At 38.0% G+C, this 27,741-nt stretch overlaps 2 protein-coding genes across 2 annotated transcripts in view; both read right to left on the reverse strand.

The window, feature by feature from the left end:
• Positions 1-12,480, reverse strand: part of ap4e1 (adaptor related protein complex 4 subunit epsilon 1) — a 16,620-nt gene extending 4,140 nt beyond the window's left edge. The window contains exons 1-18 of the mRNA XM_088340070.1: positions 12,158-12,480; positions 9,248-9,319; positions 9,046-9,169; positions 6,054-6,127; positions 5,856-5,977; positions 5,635-5,794; positions 5,355-5,521; positions 5,204-5,277; positions 5,003-5,125; positions 4,816-4,925; positions 4,603-4,742; positions 3,335-3,447; positions 3,132-3,250; positions 2,739-3,041; positions 2,539-2,650; positions 2,327-2,465; positions 1,805-2,045; positions 436-975 (exon numbers count right to left, since the gene is read on the reverse strand). Coding sequence (XP_088196196.1) covers positions 436-975; positions 1,805-2,045; positions 2,327-2,465; positions 2,539-2,650; positions 2,739-3,041; positions 3,132-3,250; positions 3,335-3,447; positions 4,603-4,742; positions 4,816-4,925; positions 5,003-5,125; positions 5,204-5,277; positions 5,355-5,521; positions 5,635-5,794; positions 5,856-5,977; positions 6,054-6,127; positions 9,046-9,169; positions 9,248-9,319; positions 12,158-12,298 — 2,874 coding nt within the window. The 5' untranslated portion in view covers positions 12,299-12,480. The remainder of the gene's footprint in view (positions 1-435; positions 976-1,804; positions 2,046-2,326; positions 2,466-2,538; positions 2,651-2,738; positions 3,042-3,131; positions 3,251-3,334; positions 3,448-4,602; positions 4,743-4,815; positions 4,926-5,002; positions 5,126-5,203; positions 5,278-5,354; positions 5,522-5,634; positions 5,795-5,855; positions 5,978-6,053; positions 6,128-9,045; positions 9,170-9,247; positions 9,320-12,157) is intronic.
• Positions 12,481-12,547: 67 nt separating this feature from the next.
• gnb5a (guanine nucleotide binding protein (G protein), beta 5a) lies at positions 12,548-26,535 on the reverse strand. The gene is made up of 11 exons (XM_088340069.1): positions 26,210-26,535; positions 23,514-23,650; positions 22,029-22,070; positions 21,543-21,619; positions 19,339-19,471; positions 17,529-17,672; positions 16,680-16,771; positions 16,548-16,596; positions 13,953-14,049; positions 13,698-13,864; positions 12,548-13,630 (listed from the first exon to the last, which is right to left on the reverse strand). The coding sequence occupies exons 1-11, from the start codon at positions 26,343-26,345 to the stop codon at positions 13,619-13,621; spliced, it is 1,086 nt and encodes a 361-aa protein (XP_088196195.1). The 5' UTR covers positions 26,346-26,535; the 3' UTR covers positions 12,548-13,618.
• Positions 26,536-27,741: the final 1,206 nt, after the last annotated feature.

Below are 27,741 nucleotides of genomic sequence, written 5' to 3' on the forward strand. Positions count from 1 at the left end.
AACTTATTTATCCCATTTATAAATTTAATTGTTCAATTATATTTTGAATGTGTTTTTTGTGAACAAAGATGTGTTTTAATGCTCTGACAGGTAAACTTGGATTATTTTGGTCCGGGAACTGATTAATTTGTTTTCAGTTATTTGTTATGGAGAATATTTGTCTGTTATAAGATACAAAAAAAATCGAGATATGAGCTTGATGAGCTTGGGAATGAATTAATCTTGTATGTAGAGGAGCAACTGTATCTTTTGCCGTTTTAATGTTTTGTTTCATGCCAACTAACTAACCATCAACAGGAACTCTGGGTAGTCAAATAGTGTACACAAAGAAAAATAAAGCTCCAAGACCATTATTTGACACTTTCCAGCAGTCTTCTGTATGACAGACTGGAGTAATAATTAATGTTCTGTTATAAGAGATAATTTCGCTTTTACCTCAACATCATCTGAGTCCAACTGCACAAGTAACTCTTGTAAATCAAAGGTGGAGGAGTTGGAAACCAAAACCACTAGGATCAAAATATCACTTTTGTGCACGTGACAGGCAAAGACTTCCATGTTGTGGTTGGAACACATAGGTGTGATTTCGGAGTGGGAAGCTTCTCTGCAATCAGCAGGTAGACAAGAGGTAAGACACAAGTCATTTGTTTCTGCTGGTTCCTCTGTCTCAACGGATCCGGCAGCGATCAAACCGATCTTGCTGATTAGACCTGGCTCAGTTGCCTGCACGTCGCAATTGGTCAGTTTTTCCTCTGCATCGCTGACGTAACCCTGACAACTTTCAGTTATCTCCTTAGATGAGGGTGAGAATAGCTCAGGGTCTTTGTTGGATTTTGGGGAAGTCCAGAGCAGGTTATCAAAACTGTTTGGAGCAGCGTTGACCATATCGGGTGACTGCTTGATGATCCCTGAGGACGTGACTTGATCTTTAACCTTTCTTCTCAACCTTTGTGGTTTCAGTTCAGAATTTCCCGTCTGTTTAAAAACAAAGCTCCATCAATCAAATGTAGGGCTGGAATAGAGGTAAGATCTTGAACCCTGCCAAATTGCGAATTCTTGACTTAAATGTCAATCAATAAGTCGGGCCGGTCGGGCTTCCCTCTCTGCGGTTATTTTTATAATTTTTACTCCTCTTTCATGGAGGATCTACATTTACTCAAGAAGTTAGTTAAATAAAGAAAAGGCTCACCAAACTATCAGTTAAACTGAAAATAACTAAAATCGAAACATTTTCCTCCTCAGGGTTGGGGTAAAGGACGCGGGGCTTCCTCCTTCCACCTCACTCAAGTCAGACCTTTCTGCTTCTTGCCAGAAGCTTTCAAACTTTCTTTCTGCTTTTTGGACAGCTTGTAGTCTGCAGAATTTGATTTTCTTTTTGGTGCATTTTTATTCAGTTTCATTTCGTTCGCTGCATGTTGCTGAGATGCTCTCCTCAGTACCAAATCGTTCATTTAAGCGCTGCACTTGCAGTGCACACTCGATTTGAGGGACTTGGCCCCAAGTAAACCCAAAGCTGCATAGTTCAGCCGAAATGCATAGTTCGGCGGGTTTATTTCTGGCACGTTTATCAAATCAAGTTAATACATTAGGTTTGGCAGGGTTCGGATTTATATACCCACGAGTTGGGTCAAGTTGGGCTGAAGATCTTACCTCTAGGCTGGAATGATAAACAAATTAAAAACAGCGTTTATAGAATATATTGGTGCATGTGTGGACTGGTTCATTTTCACATTATTTTTAAGAACCTTGTAACATTATATAGAGCCCAAGCAGTAAAATGAAGGCTTCACATTTTTCAGCTTACCAATGACAAAGATGTTTGTGAATCCAGGCCAATAAACAAAGACGATGCTAGCTTCTGTTTCTCTTGAGCAGCAGCTGTCGGAGTTGGGTTCTGTGAAGGGCTTATTTCCCCAATCTGGATTGCTGACCAGACTGGACTTGTAACTTTGACCTTGGCAGGTTCTTCTTGAGCCTCCCTCTGAGCCAGGTAGCCCTCCTTCCCCCACACCCGCTTGACTTTGTCTAGTTTTAGTGTTGTGGCACTGAAACAGAGAGTAGAGGTAGATTGGTTACTCTTTCAGACTGCTGGGCAGAAATATAGTCACGTTGCAACTGAAAATTAGCACCCTGTGAGGAAAATTCTTGTTATGAGATGTATTTAATTTTTGGGGCAGTGGCTACTTGAGTCCATTAAAACTTTGTGTTCAACTTGGAGCTCAGAATTTATAAAGAATACCAACTAGTGCTAATGGGTGGTAGCAACGCTTTGGATGATCCTTCTCTTCAAGGCAAGCTTATCTCTAAAAAAAAAATGTTCACAAACCTGGATTTGTTTGAGTGGCCGGTGCCATCACCTGAGAGTCCAGAGCTTACTGAGGGCAAAGTGGGAGACTGTTGACCATCTAAACTTCCCAAAGGCATGCTGATAGGTAGTGAAAGGCCGTAAGGCTCCATGCTTAGAGCTAAAGAAGCAATAAAAAAAAAAAAAAAGTCAGCCACTGTCACATAACAATACATTTGGAAGTTGTATTGAACCTTTAGCCTGAGGAAGCTCTTCTTGTCGTTGATGTGGAGACATGTAAGGAGCAGCACCAGCTGCCAACGCTTCAGAAACATATTCATCCAAAAACGACAACGAGGAATCAACCTGTAACAAAAAAAAAAGTTAGCTTCACTAGTTTGGAATGGTTCACTTTAAGGTGTACAACAAGGCCAAATTTGTTACTGCATGTTACGTCTAAAGGCTTCATGTAGTTATCTCGAGGTAGCACGCTGGCCCACAACTCAGGGTCCAAGGAGAGGTTCTGCAGTTCCTGGGCCCTTTGTCGTAGCACCGTGTCCATTGAGCTGCTATAAGTTTCGGAAATCTCCTGAAGCTCAGGTATAGCTGCGTGGCCCTCACCGAGCTTTGTCATTGCCAAGAGCACCCAGCTCTTTGTTTCACTGCTGGCCTGCTTCAACTCTAATAGTTTTGAAAGAAGTCTCACAACTGTGGCAGTTTCCATATCATCTTTTAAATGAGAATATTCTCCAAGAACCTGAAACACAAAAAGAAAAACACTATAAGGCTCTTTAATTTCAAACCATGTAGGAGAACAAAATAAATTGGCAACACACAACACACTCACCCAGCTGATGACTTGCAGGAAGCGCTGAGGTAACTTCCCAGGCTCTCCCTGTAGCAGTGACACATAGGAATCCACTGCAAAAACCCTCAACATCTTGTCTTGTTCCCCACACTCAAATCCTGAACAATGAGGAAAAAAGTGAGGTTGAGAAGAGTTGATTTATAAAAATAAATGAACTTTTACATCACAAAATGTTATATCACCTTCTGATATCAGTTTGAGGAAGTTGTTGGGGATGTCGGGCTGCATCAAGTCACCTCCCAGTGAGAAGACTGTGTTCATGGTATCAATGAACCACTTGTTGTTAGGTGCATATGTATAATGTTTCATAGGAAAATAAGACGTGGAATACTAACAATTCACATATTTTTGCCAATTTTGGACAACAGTGATACAACAAACTGAAATATGACTTGACTTGAAGTAAAAATCAAGTGCCTTTAATCCAATCTTTGACTTGGATGACTGGAGATCCTGGAGAATGTACTAAAGGGATAAAGAACTGGCTGCATAACACACATAGTGAGCCACTGACATAGGAATTTGAAAAAAAACATCTTTACACAGAAAACCATATTTCTCAAAATAAGTAAAATAAAAGAAAGTATAAAGTAATAAAAGGAAGTGGAGAAATAGATGTAAAATAAGCAAAGTTGGCATATGAAAAATATTCAGAATTATAATTACATTAAAAAATAAATCACTAGGTGCAAATCCAAAAGTATGCAAAAGTGACTGTAGTTTCAAGTTGCACACTTACTAATCACCGCTAGATGACTGACAAATTAGTCACATCTCTAATGGCACTTAAACTTCACCATTAGTGGGTGAAGTGAATTATTGCTAATTTGAACTGACAGACTGCACAAAGTAATCTCTTAATAAAATCAAAATTTTTACGCTGAATTTACATGAGGGTAAAAAATATTTGCAGAGCCCTTCTGCGGTTTTGTGATGTTCTTGAATGTTATTTTTACGAGAAGCCACTTGCACAGGATAAAAGAACATGTGCTTTAAAAAATGAATTAGATTTCACATTATTTGATATATTTTTCCATATTTAAAATGTAAATTTCCTACATCTAGACGGGTGTGGCTACATTTAGTTGTCCTTTTTAACATCACAGTAAACGTTTTGTTACAGTTAAAACAAAAACAGAATTTTGTTTTTTTTCTAGGGAATTTTTCTTGCCAGGGCAAACAAGTTACAGCAAAGATGCTAATTTCAAATGCATTGCTAATAAATATAAAACCAGATTCACAATAATAGAATAGAATAGAATAGAATATACCTTTATTGTCATTGTTACAAAATGGGTTAACATATTGTGACAACGAAATTGGGCATGACACTCCAGTTTTACACATTCACAGTGAGGTATGAGCCAAGAAGATAAAGGAAGAGAGAAGATAAGGTAAAATAAGATATCAAGTACATGTAAAAAAAATAAATCTCACTTCCAAAGGATATTTTTCAGCCACTTCTGCTACCTTCCCGGCCAGATCAATTGTAGTGTAGTCATCCTTACTGGTGCGTAGAAACTCCAGCATTTTCTCAACAATAACTGTGACATTTTGTGTATTTGTGATCCGAAAGAGAAGCTCCACTGTCTGTGCAGACAAGAGTAATAGGAGGATAATTATTCACCTAAGGGAGTCAAACTTAAGCCAGCACGTGTCTGACCTCACGCTTGATGATGAGGTCTGGATGAGATAGACATTCTATGATGGTCATCTGATGCTGCAGAGCCAGTTTCGGATCCTGCTGGACCACGTAAGTGAGCGCTTTCAAACCTGAAGCGGCACCAAACATTTACTTTGGTGAACAGACTTCATTTAAAAATGCAGTGAAGGTTCTTTTCAGGTCTTACCTGTGTATTTCAAATTAATCTTTGGCGATAGAATAAAGTTTCCAATACATTTGGCAGCTTTTTCCAGGAGTTCGTTTTTCGGATGAATTGTGTAAATACATTTCACGCATTCATACAGTATGGCTGGAGAGAGACGATGGAAAGATCAAAATTGAAGTTGCGCTGGATAAACAATTTTTGCTATTTTAAAATATGTAATACCGTAAGTGATGTTGTGGTTCATCTCAGCTCTTCGTAGGGACTCATCGAGGACATCGTACATGATTCCACTTGTACTGTGTCAAACACAAAAATAAAATAAACTTACTCAAAGTACAGCATTGGATGGCCAAGTCCATTAAACGTCAGTTACCTTTGGTCATCTTTCCCAAGTAAGGACAGAATCCTGAGGAGCTGGATTTGGAGCCAAGGAGCAGGAACACTATGATAGTTGTAGTCCATTGGCAGTTTTCCACCAACCACTTGCTTCAATATGGTGACAAAACTGACAGTCAAGTCCTTGTAACTTTCTGGATTCTCCTATGGGGACAAAACCAAGAACAAAAAAATAAATAAATCAAACAAAAAAGTGTATATTTTCTGCAGGTCACAGGAAAGTTTTTTCAGTTGACACAATCCCCCAAAAAGCGTACTTTGATCATCTGCAAGTAGATGTGCAGAGAAGCTGTCATGACACCCGGATCTTTGTCACACAGAGCTTTGCGAAACTTGTTATGGATGTGTTGAACTTGATTGGGTGCGATTACGTAGAATTTGTACAGTGCCAAGACCGCTTTTCGTCGGATGATTTCTCTGCAAAAGAGTGCTGCATAAATGTCATGGTTCAGTCAAACCAAAAAATGCCTTTGCTTACTTGGGGTGAGTGAGCTTCTCTTCCACTAAAGGTAGGATTGCAGGTATCATATCTTTGGGGAACAACTGGCTGACAATAGTTAGAGCCATGCACACTTCAATTAGATTTGTGCTCTGGAGATCCTAAATATATAAAAGCATCGACATTACTGGTTTCATACTAAAACAGTTGTTTGAAAAATAGAAACCACAAACCAACCTTTAAGACCGTATTGACAAGGAGGAGGAGGAGCTCATGATTTTCATTCAGAAACAAAGCCACCGCAAGGTAACCTAGAGATGATAGACAAAATGTTTTACCAAAAGATACCGTGGAAGCTCTGAGTTCAAACAGTGTACCGAAACTGTACTCTATTCAATAACTTAGAAATGCAATGTTTAAGAGGGCAGAATAACTATTGTTTCACGACATTTTAAAATTGAGGAGTAAAAAAATATTTTTCATCTGATACCAAAGATATAAATTTGACAAGATCGCCCAACCTTACTCTAGTTTGGATCGGCAAAGCTCTAGATAAGAATATGTATTGAGTCGTTAAAGTAAGCTTGTATTTTGGCTTTATTGTTATTAAATTGCATCCAGTGATTTCTAAAACAGATCGTTTTACAAATCAAAATAAAACTTAATACAAACAATCCCCAAAAATGAAAATTCTTTCAACATGTCAAGATAAGACATACATTCCTGAAATGCTTAGATTCTATCAAAATTAGGGCTGCAACAACGAATCGATAAAATACATGATTTAAAGCGCTGGTGGAATGGGAACTAAGGTGGTATTTTCAGGGGCTACAGGAGAATCAACTAATGAAACATGACAGACACAGGGAAAACAGTTTGACCGAAGTCCGCACAAGTGTGGGAGCACTTCACAAAGCAATGAATTAATAAAATAAATAAATTTCAAAAGTGATATGGCACGGGAGCACCACAATGATAAGCCAGCACCTAAAATGAATCATGGCGTCACCGACGAGGACAAAAGGAGCTCAGTAGCAGGGTAAGCCACTACATTATTTGTTTTTATTCGTTTGTTGTTTGCATTTTTAAGTGAGGAAACATAATGTTAGTATTTGGTTGCTTGCTGATGCAAGCTTTTGCTTGTTAGCAGATTGATGACTGCGTTCGTGTGCGTGTGCAAGATACTTTTTATTTCGGTTAAATGATCTTAAGCACTGTTTAATTGTGCCTTGTATTTAAAAAAAATACTTAACTTTTGCATACAGTTTGAAACATTAAGCACCAAGTTTTTGTTTTATGGCAAAGTGATTAAGTAAGGAAACATAACGTTAGTCTGATAGCTTGCTTGATGCTAGCATTTGATTTTTAGCTAATTAATGACTGGGCGTGTGCATTTTAAAGGGATACTTTTTTTGTTAAATGAATGAATGAAGTTGTTTGGGCTCAGCCCGAGAAAAAAATAGCATCAACCACTCATTAACAAGAAAGAACAAAAAATATTTCCAAACAAAAACAACAGCTGAACAATACAATAATATTACCATAAAGATGTCACCAAACACAGTAGGCTACCCTAACCCTAGCCTTTAAGAGCCCACCACTGTTACCTTTATCATCATAAGCAGTGGTTAATTGTGCTTTCCGGGGAAAAAAAAAAAAAAACCTCGCACACAATGGTATTAGGTTTTAGATTAGGAATCAAGTGTTTTATTTTTCTTGAAAAGTCTAGTGATTATTGTGTCTGTGTAAATTGTGCCATAATACCTAATCATGCTATACTGTCTCATCTCATCACAAAAAAAGCAAACAATGACCAGCTTAATGATGAGAAAGACAATGCACGCCACAGCAAGCAGTTGCCATCACTGAGAGCATCCTCAACATGATCATCATTGACATGATCAGATTTTTGAATTGCAATGCAAAGTTCTTAAAGAAGGAAGAGTGAGTTAACGAGCAAATCTGATCGTGGTCAGGTTTACTTTTGCCTGTAAATGTCGAAAATTTACTGGGTTTTCAGATTTGCATTTTTTCTTCTTCCTAAAATTCATGCCCCTTAAACAACAAAGAAGCCTCTTTTTTAACACTTCATAACAAAAGTACAGTATATGATTGCAGATGTAAAACTTACATTTGTATTTTTTGGTTATTTGACTTTTCATCGTTTATAATTGTAGAATATTTTATTTTGTGCACAATTTCTTACTTCAATATTTGAATAAAGAAGAGGAAATGTATATGTCTTAATGCGATCGATTATTAAAAAAAATAGGACGACAACAACTCTATAAAATCTATTAAACTCGATCATTAAAAGCGCTGGCAACTAAATACCTCATCCATTCCTCGTGTTGCGCAATCCATGCGCCCCTAAGCACATTGCATCAAGCAAAAAAAGTGCTTTGCAATTTCTTGAGAAGTTAAAAGTTGTAGTACCACTTTAGTCCGGCAGAAAGGGCTTTGAGATATTTTCTATAAAAGTACCTTCATTTTTTGAATCATTTTTATTGAACATTGTACAATTACAACCAAATTTGGCATGGAACAGTCAGACACTACATTGTTAACAATTTTCAAGGGAACAGAAAGTGCTGCAGAAATACAGAGGAAAAATACGTAAAATAAATTAATAAAATATATATAGTAAAAAGAAAAATGATGACACTTTTATATCAACACAAGGGACAGATTCTTAAGCATATTATAAATATTTTGCACATCGGGAACGTTTATCATATTCAAAGATTTAACCCCCCAAAAAATATTTATTCAATATTCAATATTTTGAAAAGTGGATTTACATTTGTGATATTTTTGGGTGGATATTTTCTAGACACAAAATTCATTTATTGCTCTTTCTTTGTTTTGTATAAGTTTAAATATAATATGATCTTTGGATACGGTAATAGGAAAATAAAATATTACACAATTGCAGGTGTACAGCATACAGTTTAATATATTTCTCTTTATTGTTAAGTTATTTGACAAACAGTTGGATTTTTTGAAATTTGTTTTTTATTATAGAATATTCTTTAATTTGTGCACTATTTATCCTATCTGTCTAAAGGAGAAAATTAAAATGTGTTAAAAGACTAAATTCATCAAATAATCGAAGGAATAATCAACCGAATCATCGATTATTACAATAGTCGTTAGTTGCTGCCTTGAACAAAATTACACTGTAGATTGAGGAAAGATCATTTACTTATAAATAATGTCAAACACATACCAACTCTCTTCTCCAACGCAGAACCTTGTTGAGCCAACTTGATGGCATGAATATAGCAGAAGGAAGCCTCGTAGCCCAACATTTCACAGTAGATGGCTCGCACCATAAGCTCCTTCATCTGCCTCTGACGATTGACACAAGATGCCAACATTAAACATTACACTCATGTCCAATGATGAAGAATACATGAGATGAGGCAAACCATAGATGTGCTGGGAGATGAAGCTTGATCTTTGATTGCAGTCAGTTCTTGTTGAATTAGTTTCTCTTCCTCCTTAACAGAAAGATAAAATAGGTGAGTGGGGAACAATAAACACAAAAAAAACAGACAATACTCAATACCACAGCATCTTACTCAAACACTGTGAAATATGAATTGCTTTAGACCACCTGGTTTGAGTTTTAACATTGCAAATAATACACCTGAATTTACAGTACACAATAGTTGTTCTTAATTTTAACGTTCTCGATCCAAATCGACTTCAACACATTTTCCTTCGAGTATTTAGGTTCCATTGTTTGAATGTGTTTTTTTTCTTCAACTTTTACATTCTTTGTTTACCTAAACTCAACTTTAAAACAAGTTCGAGAGCATTCTCCACTCTGCCCCGGTGCTGTGGAATGCTCTTTCCCCTGAGATTCGGTCTGCAACCTCAGTGGAACTGTTTAAATCTAGGCTTAAAAGACACTTCTATTCTATAGCTTATGCATTGCAGCCTGGTCATCCTTGGAAGGGGGATTACCTCATATGCGGTCCCTTCTCAAGGTTTCTTCATTTTCCTCATGTTGAGGTTTTTGAGTTCTTCCTTACCCTTATGTAGATTTTAGATCAGGGGATGGTGTGATAGTAGTCTGTAGTTTGCAATAATCTGTGGTCTGTGCAGCCCTTTGATACTCTTTGTGATTAAGGGTGTCACAAATAAACATGACTAGACATTGCTGCTTAAAAATTGATGTAGAGCACATATGTCATAGGCAAGGCCCGAGAACCACATCTTGCCCCTGAGCAGGTTTTTTACAGGATCTGAGATGATCTTGAGTCACTATTTTTAATACACCAATAATTATGCATTTTTTTACAATGTGCATTACTTCTACTTGAAAAAAAGTATTGTTTTTGATGAAAAGATTCTTGCACTTTATTTTATTTCAATCCAATTTTTTACAATTCAAAAAATATTTCAGTTGAGTGAATGATAAATAATTGTTATTATATATTTCTTAAGTAAATTTTGCATGCTTTTATTAATATAGAGACTAAAGGCTAATGATGGTGCCTGGATAATACTGGCTTCTTTCATTTAATTTTCATGTTATGGGATTTTTTATACACCAAAATGTTTTTTTTTTGTTTTTTTTGTGTGTTGCTTTTTGAAAAGCGAAGCTTATTGACAGGGCCGACGGATTTTTTTTTTATTCATCTCATCATATTGGAATGTTTTCATTAGGTTCAATTATATTTACTAGTTTATATGCATAGTTTTAAAATCGTGAACATCCTCAATCAGTCCGACCTTTGACTTGTGGCATCTATTTTATTGTCCATTTGACTTTTACACTCCTGATGTAGGAGGAAAATCCGCCAATAATTAAATGGGTGTTAAATAAATGAGAAAATGAAATGAAATGAAATGATCTGCATTTATATAGCGCTTTTCAAGTCAATACTTCCCAAAGCGCTTTACAGTGTGCTTCACATTTCCCAATAGCGGCCGTGCAGCCATGTAAGGCGCTAACCTGCTTATTGGGGGTATTAGGGGTTCAATGAGCTCTTGTTGGTGATAAGAATGAGTGGAGAGGTGTTGTAAAAGGATAGTGGGATGTTTAGACGCGTTCTAAGGGATGGGCAGGGCACCTGTATGATGCGGCAGGGGTAAACCAGTTAAAGCTGTCGGTCCTGCCGTTGAACAAAAGAGTGTGTCGTGCCACCCTGACCCGAGTGATATGGCCGCTTTCTTGTGTCCCGTTTCATCTGGAGGGACGAAAGCATGACCAAATTAGGTGCCGAGGTGCCTAACTTGTTTGGGTGTTTGGGCATTTGGGTTGGCCATGGTCCCAAAATATTTGTGTGTGTGTTTTTGTCTACTTCTTCCCTTTTTTATTTTCTTTGTTTTTGTGTGGGTGTTTGTCTTGCTGTCGGTCACCCCTCTCGAAGGATATGACCAGGGTGGTTAGGTAGGTAGGTAGGTAGATAGATGGATAAATTAGACAAAATGAAATTTGCTAGTAAATGTAAAGTAGGTACATAATTAAAATGATTAATTAACTATTAACAAGATACAAATAGCATGAGTGAGCTTTTTAGTTTTGCTTTGCACGTATTACAGACACTTGAATCTTTTTGAGTTTTTCTTCGCCCGCATGTTGGTTTTAGATTAGGGGTGTACTTGTAAGTTCTGCGGTCCTTCTCATTGTTTGTCTCTTAAAAATATTGAAAACATGTTTTCATAAAGTACTATAGTTTTATCTAAACTAGGCATAATTCAACACAATAAATGTGATTAATTTTAGGATTTTCTGGTGATTATTTTTAGGATGCTTTGAGAGCATTCTTCATTTGGGCCCCAGTGCTGTGGAATGCTCTCCCCCCTGAGATTTGATCTGCAACCTCAATGGAACTATTCAAATCTAGGCTTTAAAAATACTTATATTCTATGGATTATAAATGATCTAGATTTCATGTTTACAATATCTGTGTATTATTTGTTATTGCAACATCTGGTGCAGCCTGGTCATTCTAGAAGGGGATGACCTCATGTGCAGTCCCTTCTTAAAGTTTCTTCATTTTCCTCATGTTAAGGTTTTTGAGTTACTCCTTGCCCTCATGTAGGTTTTAGATCAGGGGATGTTGTAATAGTCTGTAGTTAGCAAAAATCTGTGGTCTGTGCAGCCCCTCGTGACTCCATGTGATTAAGGGCTATACAAATAAACATGACTTCGCTTCTCAGTTGAGGTTCTTGGATCAATGCATTAAGAATCAGTAGGTTTAAAAAATACACAAATAAAATGAAAAAATACTATATTTTAAGGAAGCTCAGCATGCTGCACATGTTCATGTCTTACATTGAAATAGTTGCCTTGTATTAAAGCTTGGGAGTGGCACTTTACTCACATGTTTGGACGTAAGCTCCGTGATTCCTCTGATGAGGCTTCCCAGTTTGGAAGTGGAAGAGAGTTTCGTCGTTCCCGGTTGAGAGTCGAATGACAGCAAGCTCGGTAGGGCTATCAGGGTTTTCTCCACTACGTCGCTCATTTTGGCCAACTTGAAACCGGTTTTACTTCCTAAACAACACCCCGATTCAGTTTTCTTTCCATCTCCGCCACTTTGTGTGACACAAGCAGCCAATAATACGTTTTAAACGCTGTAAAGCAGTACTAGCATCGACTTGCTAAGACCGCAAGTGGCCATGTTTGTGATGTCATGACGTCACGTCCTCTCTTTTTTTAATAAAACTTTATTGGCAGTGGAGGGAGGGGAAAAAAACACAACTCAAAAGTTGAATGGCAGTTGATATCTAAACATCTTTATTATGTTTATAATATCAGTTAAACAGTTTATTTTATAACTGTAAACTAAACTACAATAAAATAAAAGCATTTAATATGAAATAACAGCCATTGAAAGGAAATAGAGTACATTCCATTAATTAGCTTATTGATATCACACGCACATATGTGACTAACTTCATATGCAGTTTATGCATATTGAGCCACGGGATTTACATGTGTGGAAACATGGCAAATAAAAACCAATGTGATCAATAACAACGTATTTTAATGTGCTTTTCCCCCAATACTTGGTTAACAGTTCAGCTTCTGTTTGCTTTCCCGCACTTCTATGACAGTATATTCATGAGCAAAATCTTTAATTTTGTGCCAAATAATTAATAATAAATAAACAATGCCCTTTTTATCTGGCTCATACGACACATCACTTTATTGTACCACTTCTATTCTAAAATGCTATTCTACTAGTCTTATTTTTTCACCCAATACATTTACATACCTGACGATTTATATGTTTTCCTCGTGTTTTATACGTTTTCTGATCATCTATAATTTTGTACGCCGTATACATTTTTTATACATTAAGTAAAAATAATTACAAATAAAATTTATATTTTGTTAGACTGATCTCATCTTGCCCATTTCGGCTCTAATCTAGATCGACTTGGTCACTGGTAGAAGACGACAACGTCATAGTAATATCGCTAATATTGTCATGGTATTCCTGTGAGTAAATAGGTTTATTATCGATTAATAAGGGAATTTGCGATCATTAATAAGGATAGCAAAGGGCTGAGTATGCATTTCTCTTTTGATACATCTTATATTGTCATCATAGATCCTCTGTGCAGTTTTTATCCAATCCTAGTATAATAGGAACACGTTATTTGGCTAAATCATCCAGAGTGATATGTCAATCTATCTGGCTGTGAGACTTAAGTACAAACAATGCCTTTGATATAGTACAACCACAATGCGAGTGTCCATTCCGTGATTGTACGTGAGCAAACAGAAAAGTTCTTGCGTCCGCAGGGATTCTGACTTCATTCCGTCTACGTCTGAATCTTCAAGCCCAGATCTGAAACCGAAAGAGACAAGAGACATTTGTGCCAAGGTCAAGAGAGGAACGAGGATCCCGAGTTTACCCGAAGAGTGTGGTCCCAGGAACCCGTGCAGAAGGCCGTCCCATCCGGGGACACCCGCAACGTACTGACGCGGTTCTCATGTCCGAACAGAATAGACACCCGAGTCCCTTTGAGAACATCCCAGACATTGATGGTGTAGTCGTTGTAGCCGCCAAAAAGAAGTCGGCCTAGGGGAAGCGTGCACAAATACCATTGTTGCATCTTCGAGCTGTGTTTGCTTTTTATGAGAAAAAGTTGATTCAAAATAAATTTTACCGCTAAGAGAGAAGTCAACACTGGACACGCCAAATATGATGCTCTCTTTGGAATAGATAGCAACTTCTCTGTCTGCTCTTAGGTCATACAGGCGGCACTGTAACAAAAATACCAAAAACGGCAGAATAGGTAACATAACTGATAAATTTAAAGTTAAGCGGACACTCAAAAAAGGGAGAGAAGACAGCTATGGATTTCAAACTTGAAAGGACAGCGGGCTTTCGGATAAGAAATTTCAACCTGTTCTCAAGGCCCTCCCCTGAACTCTTTCTTTTTAGGTTACATAAGCAAATCTGCCCTAAAGGTTGTGGAAATCAAAGAAAAGCAGCATGATTGGCCGCTAGAGACAATGATGTACACGATAATAGTCAAAATCATGAACTGGCATCCTATTCAACCTCCTTTGCAGGGGTCCAACATTGAAAACAGACCAAACGTATCAATTAAACACAAAAAAATAAAAATAATGTTTCTTATTTGGTTTGAAAACATTTAAGAAGTTTATAACTTGTTTCTAGTAAAATAAGATAATAAGCAAAATGTCAGATATTTTCTCATTTCGTGAAGCTGTTTAAATTGCAGCGTAAAAATAAATCGTTGTCATGATTACTGATGTGAAGCACCTGTGCCCGCTCATTTGGCGCCAACTGCCTCAGACTCTGATTGGCTCCCTGTCCCTATTTAAACCCACTCCGGTCTGTTGCCTTTTGTCAGTGCGTCTGCGAACCTCAGTTTAATCTAGGCAAGCTTTTTTCGACCCTGACTCCCACCTGTTTTTGCTCCCGTCTGTTTCCTGGCTTCGACACGTTTTTTTTTTAATCCTGACCACGTCTATTCTGCTCTCCTGGCTTTCGACCGTTTTTTTCCGTTCCCTACACTGCCATCGCTCGCCACAGAAGTCCCACTTCCGCGTTCAGAGCGACCTCCAAGTGAAAACCTTTCACATCATTTTGCTGATCATCGTTATTATGTTCTGAGTTGCAACGTGATACAGTAAAATGTATAAAATACATTTACAAAGATTAAAAATAAAAAACTATTTGCTTATTTTAAAAAATGGTAATCCTTTTAGTAATTTTATTTCTGTTTAAAATAACAACAAATCCAGTTATTTTCCAATTATATTGTAGCATTAAAAAAAGTTAAACACAAAAACAATCAAATCTATCTGTAGTTTTAAACACCATTGGAGATTTTAACCATATTATATATTACAGAGAAATACAACCTGATATATTATTCAATACAGTATTAAAAGGATTTGTTTTCATACTTTAAAAAATAAATCATTTTAAAAAATAGAGCTACATAGAAGGGCAAAATGTTTCTTGCCTGTGGTATAAGATTTTCTCTGTATTGTAGAATTAATCATGCAGTAAATTCACTAAAGCCCAAGTGTGTAATATTTGACCATTAGATGGCACTATTGTCTAGTGCTGCTACGCTGTGCTCTGTTGGCACTAGTTTTCATTCAAAAGACGCAAGACAAACATGTCATAATATTATAAAAATTAAGATTGGTATGATAGTTCATGTATTTTTTTCCTAGTATTCAAACCAATGTTTTTTTTTTACTGAATAAAAGTTTTTGTAGCACTACGTGTCATGATTACTGATGCGTATCACCTGGCGCCCACTGCCTCGGACTCTGATTGGCTCCCTGTCCCTATTCAAACCCATTGCTATCTTTTCACTTTTGTCAGTCCGTCTGCAAATCTCTGTTTTTACACGGTAAGCCCTTTTTCGAGCCTGACTCACGCCTGTCACGTTTTTTGCTCCTGTTTGTCTCCCACTACGGCCTGTTTTGATCTCGACCCTGTCTTCTCTCCCGTCCTGAATTACGATCCGTTTTTTATGCTGACTACGTCTGCTCTCCTGTCCCTGCTTACGACTCGTTTACGACCCTGACCACGTCTTGCTCTCCCAGTACCGACCAGTTTTCCGCCCCTGACACCGCCATTGCTCGCTACGGAAGATCCACTTCCGTGTTCGGATCACAAGCCGAGTACGAGAGCGAACACCGGATCATGGGCGCACCCCTTCCCCGTTCCTTCAAAAACACTTGTGGTAAACGTTACGCGAGTGGGTCCTGTTTCCGTTCTGGTCCTGACACTAGGAGGAACTCAATATTAAGCACTCTCCCTTTAAAAAGTGAACAGGGTTCCAGCGGTGCATTGAGGGAGTTTCAACTACTGCTACTTCTGGCGCGAAGTGGAACTCCATACTCTTTTTCAGTATAGCTCTATTCCCCACCCCTACCCCAAAAACAGTCTTTTATTTCACCCGAACTATTTGACATCGAAGGAAAGAAATAAGCCTTGGTGGACTATGCATGAATGAAGATCTTTAAAAATATATTTAACACTAACATGTGAAAACCCACAAAGGTGCTTTAAGAAAACAGCAACTCATGAAGTATTAAAAACCTCTACTTGTCACTTAAATTGAAAAAAATGTTTTCTTACTGAATTGCACACAATATCTTAAACCCAAATTGCGTTTGAATTAAATGGAGTGAACGTTTCTCCTTATATACAACCAGAGGAATACCTATAAGGGATTAAATAAACCACAATATTTATTTTTTAAACTCACCGTGGCATCATCTGACCCGGATGCAAAAGCATCTCCGCTGGGATAATAACTGTTAAGAGCAGCAGAGAAGCATTATAGTTAGATATATTTTGTAATCTTATTATTGTAAGCCATTTTAAGATTGTGACTCACCGCACACTGTTGATGTCCGATTCATGCGTTTCGAAAGACTGGATGCATTGTCCAGAGCGCATGTCCCATACGTTGGCTTTCTTATCACAGCCCTAAAAGAAACAACAGCAGGCAGCACCATGTTAGAAATAACGGAGTAAAAAAAGTAAATCCCAGACAAGAAGCCGCAACTTTTTTGCTAGATTTTAAACACTGCGGCTTTGAATATGGTGTGGCTTATTTTCTTTTTATGGTGGCACCAATGAAAACGGCGAGCTGCTCTTTTTCACAATGCATGTGCTCTAGAAACACCGCAGGGTCTGGAAACATGATGATGCCCTTTGAGAGAAATTAGTCCATGTCTTTGTCAACCTTTCTAATAATATGTACAACAGGAGCAAAACGGGAGGTTTAACAGAACACTTTTGAACTTTTACAGCATACAACTTTTTTACTCACAATCCAAGTCCTGAATATTGACATCCCAATTAAACAGCAGTGGAAATAATCTATCAAAAATGCTACACTTCTCTTTCCGTATCTTTGGCGTTAATGTCAGGTCATTGAAGTTTCCTTTAAACCTCGAGGTACAATGACAAGTGAATGCAATTTAATCCATACCCGCGGAAACCACCAATGACGACAACACAAAAAGGCCCATTTGTGTTGCAATTTGGCCCTATTATCCACAGTATGGCGCCCTGACGCAGTAGTCTAGAAATATAGGGCACACATTTTACGCGACACAGCCCTCATTCACGTTGTCTTTTGGCGCAGTAGTCAATACGAATATAAATTTGAGTATGCAGCTTTTAATCACGTGCGCTCTTTAGTCCGTTATATATGGTAAGTCAGAAATGTTTGCCTCACCCCCGAAACAAAAGTGTTCCCGGTCTCAGAAGGTGCCAGATCCAGACACAGCACATCTGCCGCGTGACCGTGGAAACTCTGCAACAACTGGCCGCTCTCCACGTCCCACAATGCGCATGTCCCGTCCCCGCTTGACGTCAGGATCTAGGATGGGTAATTGTACCAGTAAATGTACAATGAAAAGACGGCTTGCTTTTTTTGTGGATCTCCGATTGGCTATAGTGAATTATTAAACAGGTGAGAAAGCTTGACTGCCCGCAGCATAAAAAGCATTAACAGTAACACACAAAAGAGGTGAGTACAGTACTGCAGGCTGAAACGACATTATTACTTAGATGAAGTGGTAATTATTAACCTTTAACAAATTTTTTTCATATGTGTCTTGGCTGTGCAACATTTAGCCAGTTGTGTTGTATTCATTTATGAAAGACCAATCAGATTTAACCTTCTTTGTTGCCATTTAGTGGTAAAATATGTCTTATTCACAACCCTGCATTATGTAGGACACACTGTGTATATATATATATATATATATATATATATATATATATATATATATATATATATATATATATATTTATATATACATATAGATAATTATTGTTGCGTGTGGGTGAAAGTTTATCACATTATCGCAAAGTTCTTTTTTTCTTTTTAAGGTATTTCAATTATATGTTGGAATTCAGTAAAGCGAGTTGTTATTAAATTTTTTTCCACTGGCAGATCATTTTGCTTATTTTCAAATCAAATTTATAACTTTTTTTGTCGTAAAATAAGAAAAATAATGCATACAATAAGGATACTAGAAATAATAACAAACACGTGGAAAATAAAAAGTAAAACACAAAAAATGAAAAACAGAATATCATATATTGATCAATCAGATAATTGTGTTTATTATAAAAATGATTATTTTCTATTTTATGTTTTAATTAAGAAATTATTTTTCGTTAAATAAGAAAAGTTACATTAAATTGAGTCAAATTATCTGCCATCTCCCAAATCAGATACGTTTTCTCATCTTGACTTATCAAATAGCATTCAACCCCCCGTTGTTATGACTTATTCTAAAATATTCTTTGGTAAAATAATAAAAGAAATGGTTATGGTCAAAAACATAAGTGAAAATCTGAAGTTCAATATTCTCAGAACTCGGTAAAAGGAAAATTAATTAATTTTTCCATCGATTTTTTAATTGAATTTATTTGCTCCCCCTAGGGGAATTCATTTTCACCAGTTGCACATACAAATACAGTCAGTACTGTCGCAGCAGTGCGTGCACCAAATTACTGATTTACAGCAGCACCTGATACTTCCAGACAGTCTGCCATCCAAGTACTAGCCAAGCCTGTCCCTGCTTAGCTTCCCGAGATCAGGCGTTCTCATGGTGGTATGAACCTAAACGTTCTCTAAATTATCACATGAGAAAAATGATCTGGCAGTGATTTTTATGTTAGTTCACAATGTTTACTTTGACATACAGGTACTGATGGACCCCTACTTTAATACTAACTAAAGGGCTGCCCAGACCACAGATTATTGCAAACCACAGACTAATTATTACACCATCCCCTGACCTAAAACCTACATGAGGGCAAGGAAAAACTTAAAAACCTCTGCATGAGGAAAATCAAGAAACCTTGACAAGGATATTGCATTAGCAAACAATAAAAATAAATATCTTGAATAATTAAAGTATAATACAATATAGGTGATAACAAAATAAAATAAAAAGGATGAAAACACATAACCAAATAATATCATTTCAAAGTGTACTCCTTCTCTGGCTTGCAATAACATCCAATCTGACCTGCATGTCCGAGTTGGTGAAGCTACAAGCGGACAAGTAGTTTGTGTGCATGGCGACCGATTTTTTCTTTGCAGCCAAGTTCTCATTCTTGTCCAGGGAGAGAGGATACACAGAACATTTGTTGTCCAGGCCACTGCAATGGAATACAGATGCAATTAATCTTAGAAAAATCATATTTTGAAAAGGTTTTAAAGATAAAAAACCTGTGTGCTCGCCCTAAAAAAACGTCACCTAGTTCCTTAGTGGCTAAGGTTGGATAGCTTGTCTTTAAGTTACTATGTCCTGAATTATCCAAATAAGGATTTGCAAGCCGGGCAACACGGCAGCGCAGTGGTTAGTGTGTGTGCGGCACAGTTCTGAGGTCATGGGATCAAACCTTCCTGTGCGGAGTTTGCATGTTCTCCACGTGCTTGCGTGGGTTCCCTCCAGGCACTCCGGTTTCTTCCCACATTCCCAAAAACATGAGTGCCAGGTTATTTGGCCGGTCATACTGTAGACTGTTTTCTATATTTTCAAAATATAATTTGCTTTACCCAGGTCAAGTAGAAATAACTTAAAACCTCTTCAACTGTAATTTTAATTTAATTCACATTTACTAAATACAATCATAACATCTCTTCTCTGTAAAAATCAAGATACATCTTTTATTTAATATACTATAATTACATAAAGGAATAAACGAATGAATTAATACATTTTAATATTCACCCAAAAACTTTTTGAAAAAGTACTTTATCGTAAGAAAGATTAGTAAAATTCTAATTATAAAATTCTAAAAAAATACCAATAATCAAACTATCAAAAGGCCAAAGATCATACTAAAAGACGCTAGTTTATGCAAAAAATTGACAAGGCAGAAGTTGTCATGATTGCTGATTCGGGGCACCTGCGAATGCCCCGTTGGCGCCAACAGCCTTGAGCACTGATTGGTTCATTGACTCTTTTTAAACCCCCGGCTTCCAAGAGGAAGCTGTCAGACCGTCGTGCGAACCTACGCTTTTGCTAGGCAAGCTCCGACCCTCCGACAATCTCCTGCCCTGTTTTCTCCTGCCTGTTACCTGTTTCGACCTGTGTCTGGACCCATTTGTGCCCTGCTCTTCCGTCCCGGCCATCGACCTGTTTTGCCGTTTCCTGCTTGATACTTGTTGCCGACCTTTTTTCTGGACTCGTTACCGCCCCTGCTCCCCTGTCCCGGCTATCGACCAGCTTTCCTGCCGCCCACGACTATCCTCGCTCGACATGGAAGCGCCACTTCCGCGTTCCTGCCATCAGCTACCCGTGTCCAACGATCATCGGATCGTGGAAGTAAGCACTGCTCTCTTTTTCAATAAAACTGAGTAAAATGAACGCTATTGGGTTCTGTCTCCGTTTTTAGCTTGTGACAGAAGTGTAGAGCTAGATAGATAGGTAGGTAGATATTTTTTAATATCAAAATGTGTCAGAGCCTATATTCAGGGATCAGAATGGAGATTTTCATTTTCAGCTGAAATAGCCAGGGTCCAGGAATAAAGCAGGGCGGAGCCCCCCCTAAAGTGAAAAAGTCGGAATGCCTTTGGGGTTCAAAAACAGCGGAAATCCGCGGATCCGCGGAAAATTCTGATCCCTGTATATTTAGTGATGATTAAATGATGTATTCATTTGTAAATTATATGTGTATTCAGTCATGATTATACAACATTTCCATTATTTCAGTTTTACTTTATTTTGTAGCCAAAAGTTGCTTTGAGCGTTAACATATCTGCATCTGCTATAACCTGTTTGGATATAGACTTAATGTAAAAGTAACTTCAGGTTTCGCTACGTTGGAAATTACATCTTTACAGTTTCGTTTTGGCTCCTGCATCGCCATTTTGTTAGTAGAAGAACGCAAGTCATTTTAATTGCTCACTTGCGAATTACTACTGCTATTGTTTCATTTGGGCCCAGAATATTCTGCTCATCGTCTTTAGCCTTTATTTGGACAATCTACTTTCTCGCCACTCCGAATCAATAGAAAAACAGAGAATTTGCATCGCTTGAGTTAATAAACAGAAGAATCGATTGCTAGACAAACAGACAGAAGGATAGACTAGAAAAAAAAAACCTTAAGGACATATACATTTGTGCATTCCATTTAGATCAATTCCAAAATATAACAAGTTGATTTGCATGTACCACCTAGGCCAAATGAAAACCCAGAACCCGTCACACAGCGCAGAACTTACCCACAAGCTACGGCGCAGCCAGACGGTGCGTAGGCGCAGGCCATGACCCAGGTACACGGCATGGTCACCGCGTGCTCCTGATCCACATCAAAACAAACCAGAAAGGGACTTTCTGAGTGCTTCCCTCGTATAAAACAATCCACATAAAACGTTGCTTGATGTCAGAAGTGAACTCTCTCCAAAGCAGAACAAAGCGTTCTTTATTGCAGACGGCTGTTTCTTTTGGATTTAGTTTGGACCTGAACCGCCGTTTGGCACAGTGAACTTAAACAAAACATAGCGCCGCTCTACCAGTTATGGCATCGTCTCTCTTGAGATGAAACAATCGATATTTATTTATGCAGCGCTTCTCAAACAAACGTTGCATCACTGAGGAATTTGATTTCCTGAGAGCCGAAGAGCCGTTAAGGACGTGCATAATGTCGAGCGCAGCGCAAATAGGGCGTCATCTTTTATTTAGTGTGCGACGTTAAAAAGACTAGTTACCTTGTTGGTCGTGAAGGCATCCCACACGATCACTTTCCCGTCCTGCAGGTTAGGATGAAAAGAAGATGAGGTTCGGGGGAAATTTTTATTAAAATAAATCTCTTTTTGTCATTGTATCTTAAAAGGGATAGTGTGTATTACTTTGACAATTGGATGTCACTGTTCTGTGTCATGCAACTGAAAAGAGTGCTAAAATGCACAAGAAAGAATGCGAACTACGTAGACTCAAGGTGACCAATAATCCTCTCACTGAGATAAACAAATTGATGTCACTCAACTTATTGCGCCTTAACTCGGAAAAGACCAAAATGTTAATTATTGGTCTTTCTAAATGCCGTGACTTGTTCTCAAAAACTGCTCTGAATATTGACAAATGTAATATCACCCAGAGTGGCTCAGTCAAAAATTTAGGTGTCATATTTGACCCTGATCTGTCCTTTCAAACACACGTTAAGAATATAACTAGAACCGCTTTCTTCCATCTTCGCAACATTGCTAAAATTCGCCCTATGCTGTCTCAGTCGGATACCGATTATAATTCATGCGTTTGTTACCTCCCGTCTCGATTACTGTAATGCACTACTCTCCGGTATCCCGAAGTCCAAAATCAAGAGCCTTCAGCTGGTACAAAATGCTGCAGCGAGGCTTTTAACTAAGACAAGAAAGTTTGATCAGATTACCCCGATTTTAGCTAACCTGCATTGGCTGTTAGGTTAAGATGTGATGTTGAGGTTCTGTTGGTAGTATACAAAATCATACACGGACTTGCTCCCTCATATCTTTCCGATTTAATATCCCCCTATCTAGCAGGAATTAATCTGATTGTTGTTTGATTTTGGTTTTGTTTACAAATGCACAGTTGATAAACACTGCAAGTGATTTAATATTGGAGAAGTAAAAAAATATTGAGGAAAAATAAAATCTTGATAATCGTTTTATCATCAAATCTTACATCCCTGAATCATAATTTAATGGTGAGCCTCCAAATAGACCCCCATCCCTCCAGCTAAGGCGCACTTTTTATGCCATTCATTTCCTAATCCTCCTTGAGAATGTTTTTTTATACCAGGGGCTCCTGAGCTAAAATGACTTTGACAACATTTTAGTGAAAACAAAATCTTATTAATTTAAAAACCACAATACTGATTTAGATAATACGCAAAAATATATGAACTATCACATATTCGTTCAAATACTCATAGGTTAGGAAATTTCCATTATTTCAGCCTCACAGACAGGGACTTGATACAAGTGTCCGCCACCTTGCAGTTACAGGGACCTAAAAACCTCAAAAAGGCTGGGCAAAAAAATAGAATAGTGAGTTTTGGTCACTGTGAGTCTCCGTAGTTTGTATTCTTCCTTGTTCTTTTTGGCACTGGTTTTCAGTGGCACTACACCATACGTGATATCTAGTGTTTATATATGACACAGTGTCCCTTTAAAACAAACAAACAACAACGTGAGAGGTGCTCTCATGTGCGTTACCTGCGAGGAACTGACGATCCTCCTCTTATCTTTGCACCAATCCATGCAAAGAACTTTGTTGCCGTGTCCTTTCAGAGTTCTTCGGGTCTTCATGACAAACTGGCCCAAGCCTTCCACCTTCTCGGCCACTTGGTGCACTGAACACATAAACATAAGCACGACATAATAAAGCTCCACCTGATTAACATCAGTGTAGGATTAAGACTGCTGTGGGCCACATTTAATGGATGAAAACATGGTATTATCTTGTTTTTCTTTTCTTTTTTTTGCTTGGATTCACATTCAAACTGAAATCCACGAGTCGACCAATCCTGCCCTATGAAGATATGAATGTATAAATAAATACCTACAAATATATGACTCATAAATAAATGAACACACAAATAAATACATCGAAATATAAGACATAAAATGTAATTATTCATATATTTATGCGTTTTGTCATTTATTTTGTTATGTATTTTGTCATATATTCTGTGTTGTATTTTGCCTTTTATTGTTTTGTGTAATTTTTGTGAATTTGTCGTTTATTTTATCATGTGTTTGGCCGTGAAATTTGTGTATTTTCTTATGTAGTTTGTTTCGTCTTTTTTCGTGTAGTTTTCTGTGTATTTTGGTATTGTTTTCTGGTCATCCATCCATCCATCCATTATCTGCACAGCTTGTCATCAGTAGGGTTGCGGGGGAGCCGGAGCCCATCCCAGCTATCTTTGGGCAGTGGGCAGGGGACACTCTCAATTGGTAGCCAGCCAGTTGCAGGCCGTTTTCTGGTCATGTATTTTGTCCTGTATTTCATTGTGTATTTTGTCTTTTATTTTAACATTGATTTGAGTTGTGTATTTTGTTGTAGATTTTGTCATCTATTTTTTACATTTATTTTATCGTGTATTTTATTGTGTATAGTTTATTTTGTCATGTGTTTTGTCATCAATTTAGTCACGTATTTTGTTATGTATCTCGTCATGTGTTTTGTTGTACATTTTGTCGTGTATTTTGTCAAGTATTTCGTCATGTATTTTTAAGTATTCTATCTGTATTTTGTCATTGATTATGTCATTTATTTTGTCACGGTTGGTGATAGGAATGAGTGGAGAGGTGTTGTAAAAGGATAGTGGGATGTGTAGACATGTTCTAAGGAATGGGCAGGGCACCCGTATGATGCGGCAGGGGTAAACCAGTGAAAGCTGTCGGACCCTGCTGTTGAACAGAAAAGTTTATTGTGTCACCCTGACCCGAGTGACAATGGCTGCTTTCTTGTGTCCCGTTTTATCTGAGGGGGCGAAAGCATGACCAACTTAGGTGCCGAGGTACTTAACCTGTTTGGGTGTTTGGGCATTTGGGTTGGCCATGGTCCAAAAGTATCTTTGTGTTTTTTTGCTACTTTTTCCCTTTTTTAATTTTCTTTGTTTTTGTATGTGTTTGTCTTGCTGTCGGTCACCCCTCTTGAGGGATATGACCAGGGTAGATAGATAGATACATTTTGTCACGATTAAATATAATTCAAATGAGGGGGCGTGTACAATTGCCAGTCATCACTTGATCAACTAATAGGTGAAAAGCTCAGGTAACTCAGCCAATTCTTTACTTTAATATGAATGTGTTATTACAGGGCAGCAAGGCGGCGCAGTGGTTAGCGTGTGTGCAGCAAAGTTCTAACCTGCTGTGTGGAGTTTGCATGTTCTCCCCGTGCCTGCGTGGGTTTCCTCCGGGCACTCTGGTTTCCTCCCACATTCCAAAAACATGAATGTTAGGTTAATTGGCCTAACCAAATTGTCCCTAGGTGTGAATGGGCGAGTGCATTGTCTGTCTCTGTGTGCCCTGCAACTGGCTGGCAACCAGTTCAGGTTGTCCCCTTCCCGCTGCCCGAAGATAGCTGGGATGGGCTCCAGCACCCCCGCAACCCTACTGAGGATAAGCGGTGCAGATAATGGATGGATGGATGTGTTATTAAAAAAAAACGCCAAAATACACAACAAAATACACGACATGACATAATACAAGACAAAATACACAACCAAATACACAACAAAATACACACCAAAATACACTACCAAATACAAGACAAAATACATAACAAAATACTAAACAAAGTACACAATAAAACACATGTCAAAATACACAACCAAATACAAGACACGATACATGACATAATACAAGTCAAAATACACAACAAAACACAAGACAAAATACATAAACAAAAAAAATACATGACAAAATAAGTGTCAAAATACCCAACAAAGTACATGAAGAAATATACGGCAGAATAGATGAAAATAATTACCTAGATAAATGACAACATGTAAAAATATATAAATACATGGTAGTTGTGTGATATATATATGAATATATGTATATATATTTAGGTTTTTGTGTGATTTATGTACATGTTCATTTATTTCTCCATTTATTTCTGCAAACGGCAATCTCGGCCCTCTATAGAAAGGATGAAAATCCGGATTTTCGTTATCAAGGTTGTTGCTACGCTGCAGAGATGATGTTTAGAGGCTACAAGAGCGTCAGGCTGATGGAGGACAGTGTCGAGCTCGACATATTTCGAAGCAGCGTCAACAAAACATGAAAAGAATGTCTTCCGTGTCAGGGCACCATCACCTTTCGTTTAAATGCAAACGTTGCGATGCACAACGACAAACAAACATGGTTGAGTGAATGGCGGGCGGCCTCTCCGTTCTACTCACGCTCGACGTCGTGCAGCTTGGCTCTTTCCTCCTCCAGTTTGGACTTGAGCGACTCGGATTCGGTTTTTAGGTGCGTCAAAGTCTCGTTGAGCGGTATCTCCTGCGTAGCCATTTCAGGGAGCGGGGGGGATCTCATAAATTTATCCTTTTTGGGCAGTGAGGAAATAAAAAGGCTTGAAGCAGTCACGGCAGCTAACAGCTGATGCTGCTCCGGTGACGTCACAGCAACGAGATGCTACCCGTGTTTCTGGGTGCTCCACTCTCCGGGAAGAGGAGAAGGAGGAGGAGGAGATGTGTGAGGGAGAAAGGGAGGAGAGGATTAGGAGGCCCCCGCGCACAGGATGTGTTAAATCTTATACTTAAATATACTTGAAGGCGGTGTCCGTAACTTCAAAATAGTCTGTTTACTGACACCATCTTCTGGCTGAAATCACCATAGCAGCCTCAGTCAAGCTGCTTGTAAGCCTCGTGCACTTATGTGTCTCTCTTAGAAGCGCTTGAATAAACTTTTTTTTTTCATCCGTATTTTTTGTTTGGGTTGGCATTTGGATGGTATTTGAAAGAGTCCTTTTCTTACGTTCACCATTTTTATTCTAGAATAAAGAAAACCTCAAGCATGCGCATCTATCCCTTTTCTTTGCTCTCTTTTCCCCCACTTTTCTTTTTATTGCCGTTTTCCTTGTTTGCTTTTTTCTTATTCCTCCATCCATATTTTTATTCTTTAAAGTTATATATATGTAACGGGTGTAATAATAACTTTTGTTTCATTGAAATTCCTGCTGAAATATGTGTATAGTTTTTGGTAAGTGACCTGCAATGATGAGTCCAACAGTGCCACCTGCTGGTATGGGGTGGGGTTTGTTTTGGCTTTTGACATGTGAACGGAAGGCGGGGTTTGTTGGCAGTCTACAGAGCGAGCTGCAAACGGTAAGACACATCTTTTGGTGCTCCACAAAAAAAGTTAATTTTAAACATTAAAACCACAGCTGACAAATCTCTCAACATGCACAGTAATGTGATTGATGTTGTCGAGCTGTTTGGATTTATTTTCGTTTTGTTTCTGTTGTGCTAAAATGTTAATTCCCCTTGTAGAGATCAAAGCCAGCAGAGAAGCTAATGTTGTGACTCATTTCATCTGCAGGTAAATTGTATCCGTTTTTATACTCATTATTGTTCTTGTTTCTATTTTCTCATATATATAAAAAGGATGATGTTGGTTAAAATTCAGACTAAAAGAAAAATATGTTGAATTCATTGTAAACGTTAAAAAAACACTATACGATCTCTTGTTAAAAGTATCTTGTTAAAATGGATGTAAAAATGTATTGATATTCTAAAATGTATTTTATGTAAATTGAAAAGAAAGCTCTTTGATATGCTTTGGGGAGTCTACAGAGCGAGCAGCCAACGAGATCAAAGAGATCAAAGCCAGCAGAGAAGCTAATGTTGTGACTCATTTCATCTGCAGAAACTGCAATAAAAACCTCATCATCCAGTCCAGCGTGAATTTGGATCTTTGGTGGGACAGGTAC

Source organism: Urocampus carinirostris, chromosome 7, assembly GCF_059441175.1.
Source record: "Urocampus carinirostris isolate Australia breed hairy pipefish chromosome 7, RoL_Ucar_1.0, whole genome shotgun sequence".
Taxonomy (NCBI): Eukaryota; Metazoa; Chordata; class Actinopteri; order Syngnathiformes; family Syngnathidae; genus Urocampus; species Urocampus carinirostris.

Excerpts from the sequence above, each read along its gene's own strand:
- gnb5a (XM_088340069.1), bottom strand. The coding sequence starts at position 26,345 with ATGAGATCCCCCCCGCTCCCTGAAATGGCTACGCAGGAGATACCGCTC. Across the intron at positions 22,071-23,513 it reads GGATCGTCAGTTCCTCGCAG|GACGGGAAAGTGATCGTGTG; the intron begins GTAACGCACATG and ends CCTAACCTGCAG. Across the intron at positions 13,865-13,952 it reads TGTTGACTTCTCTCTTAGCG|GCCGACTTCTTTTTGGCGGC; the intron begins GTAAAATTTATT and ends CGCTTCCCCTAG.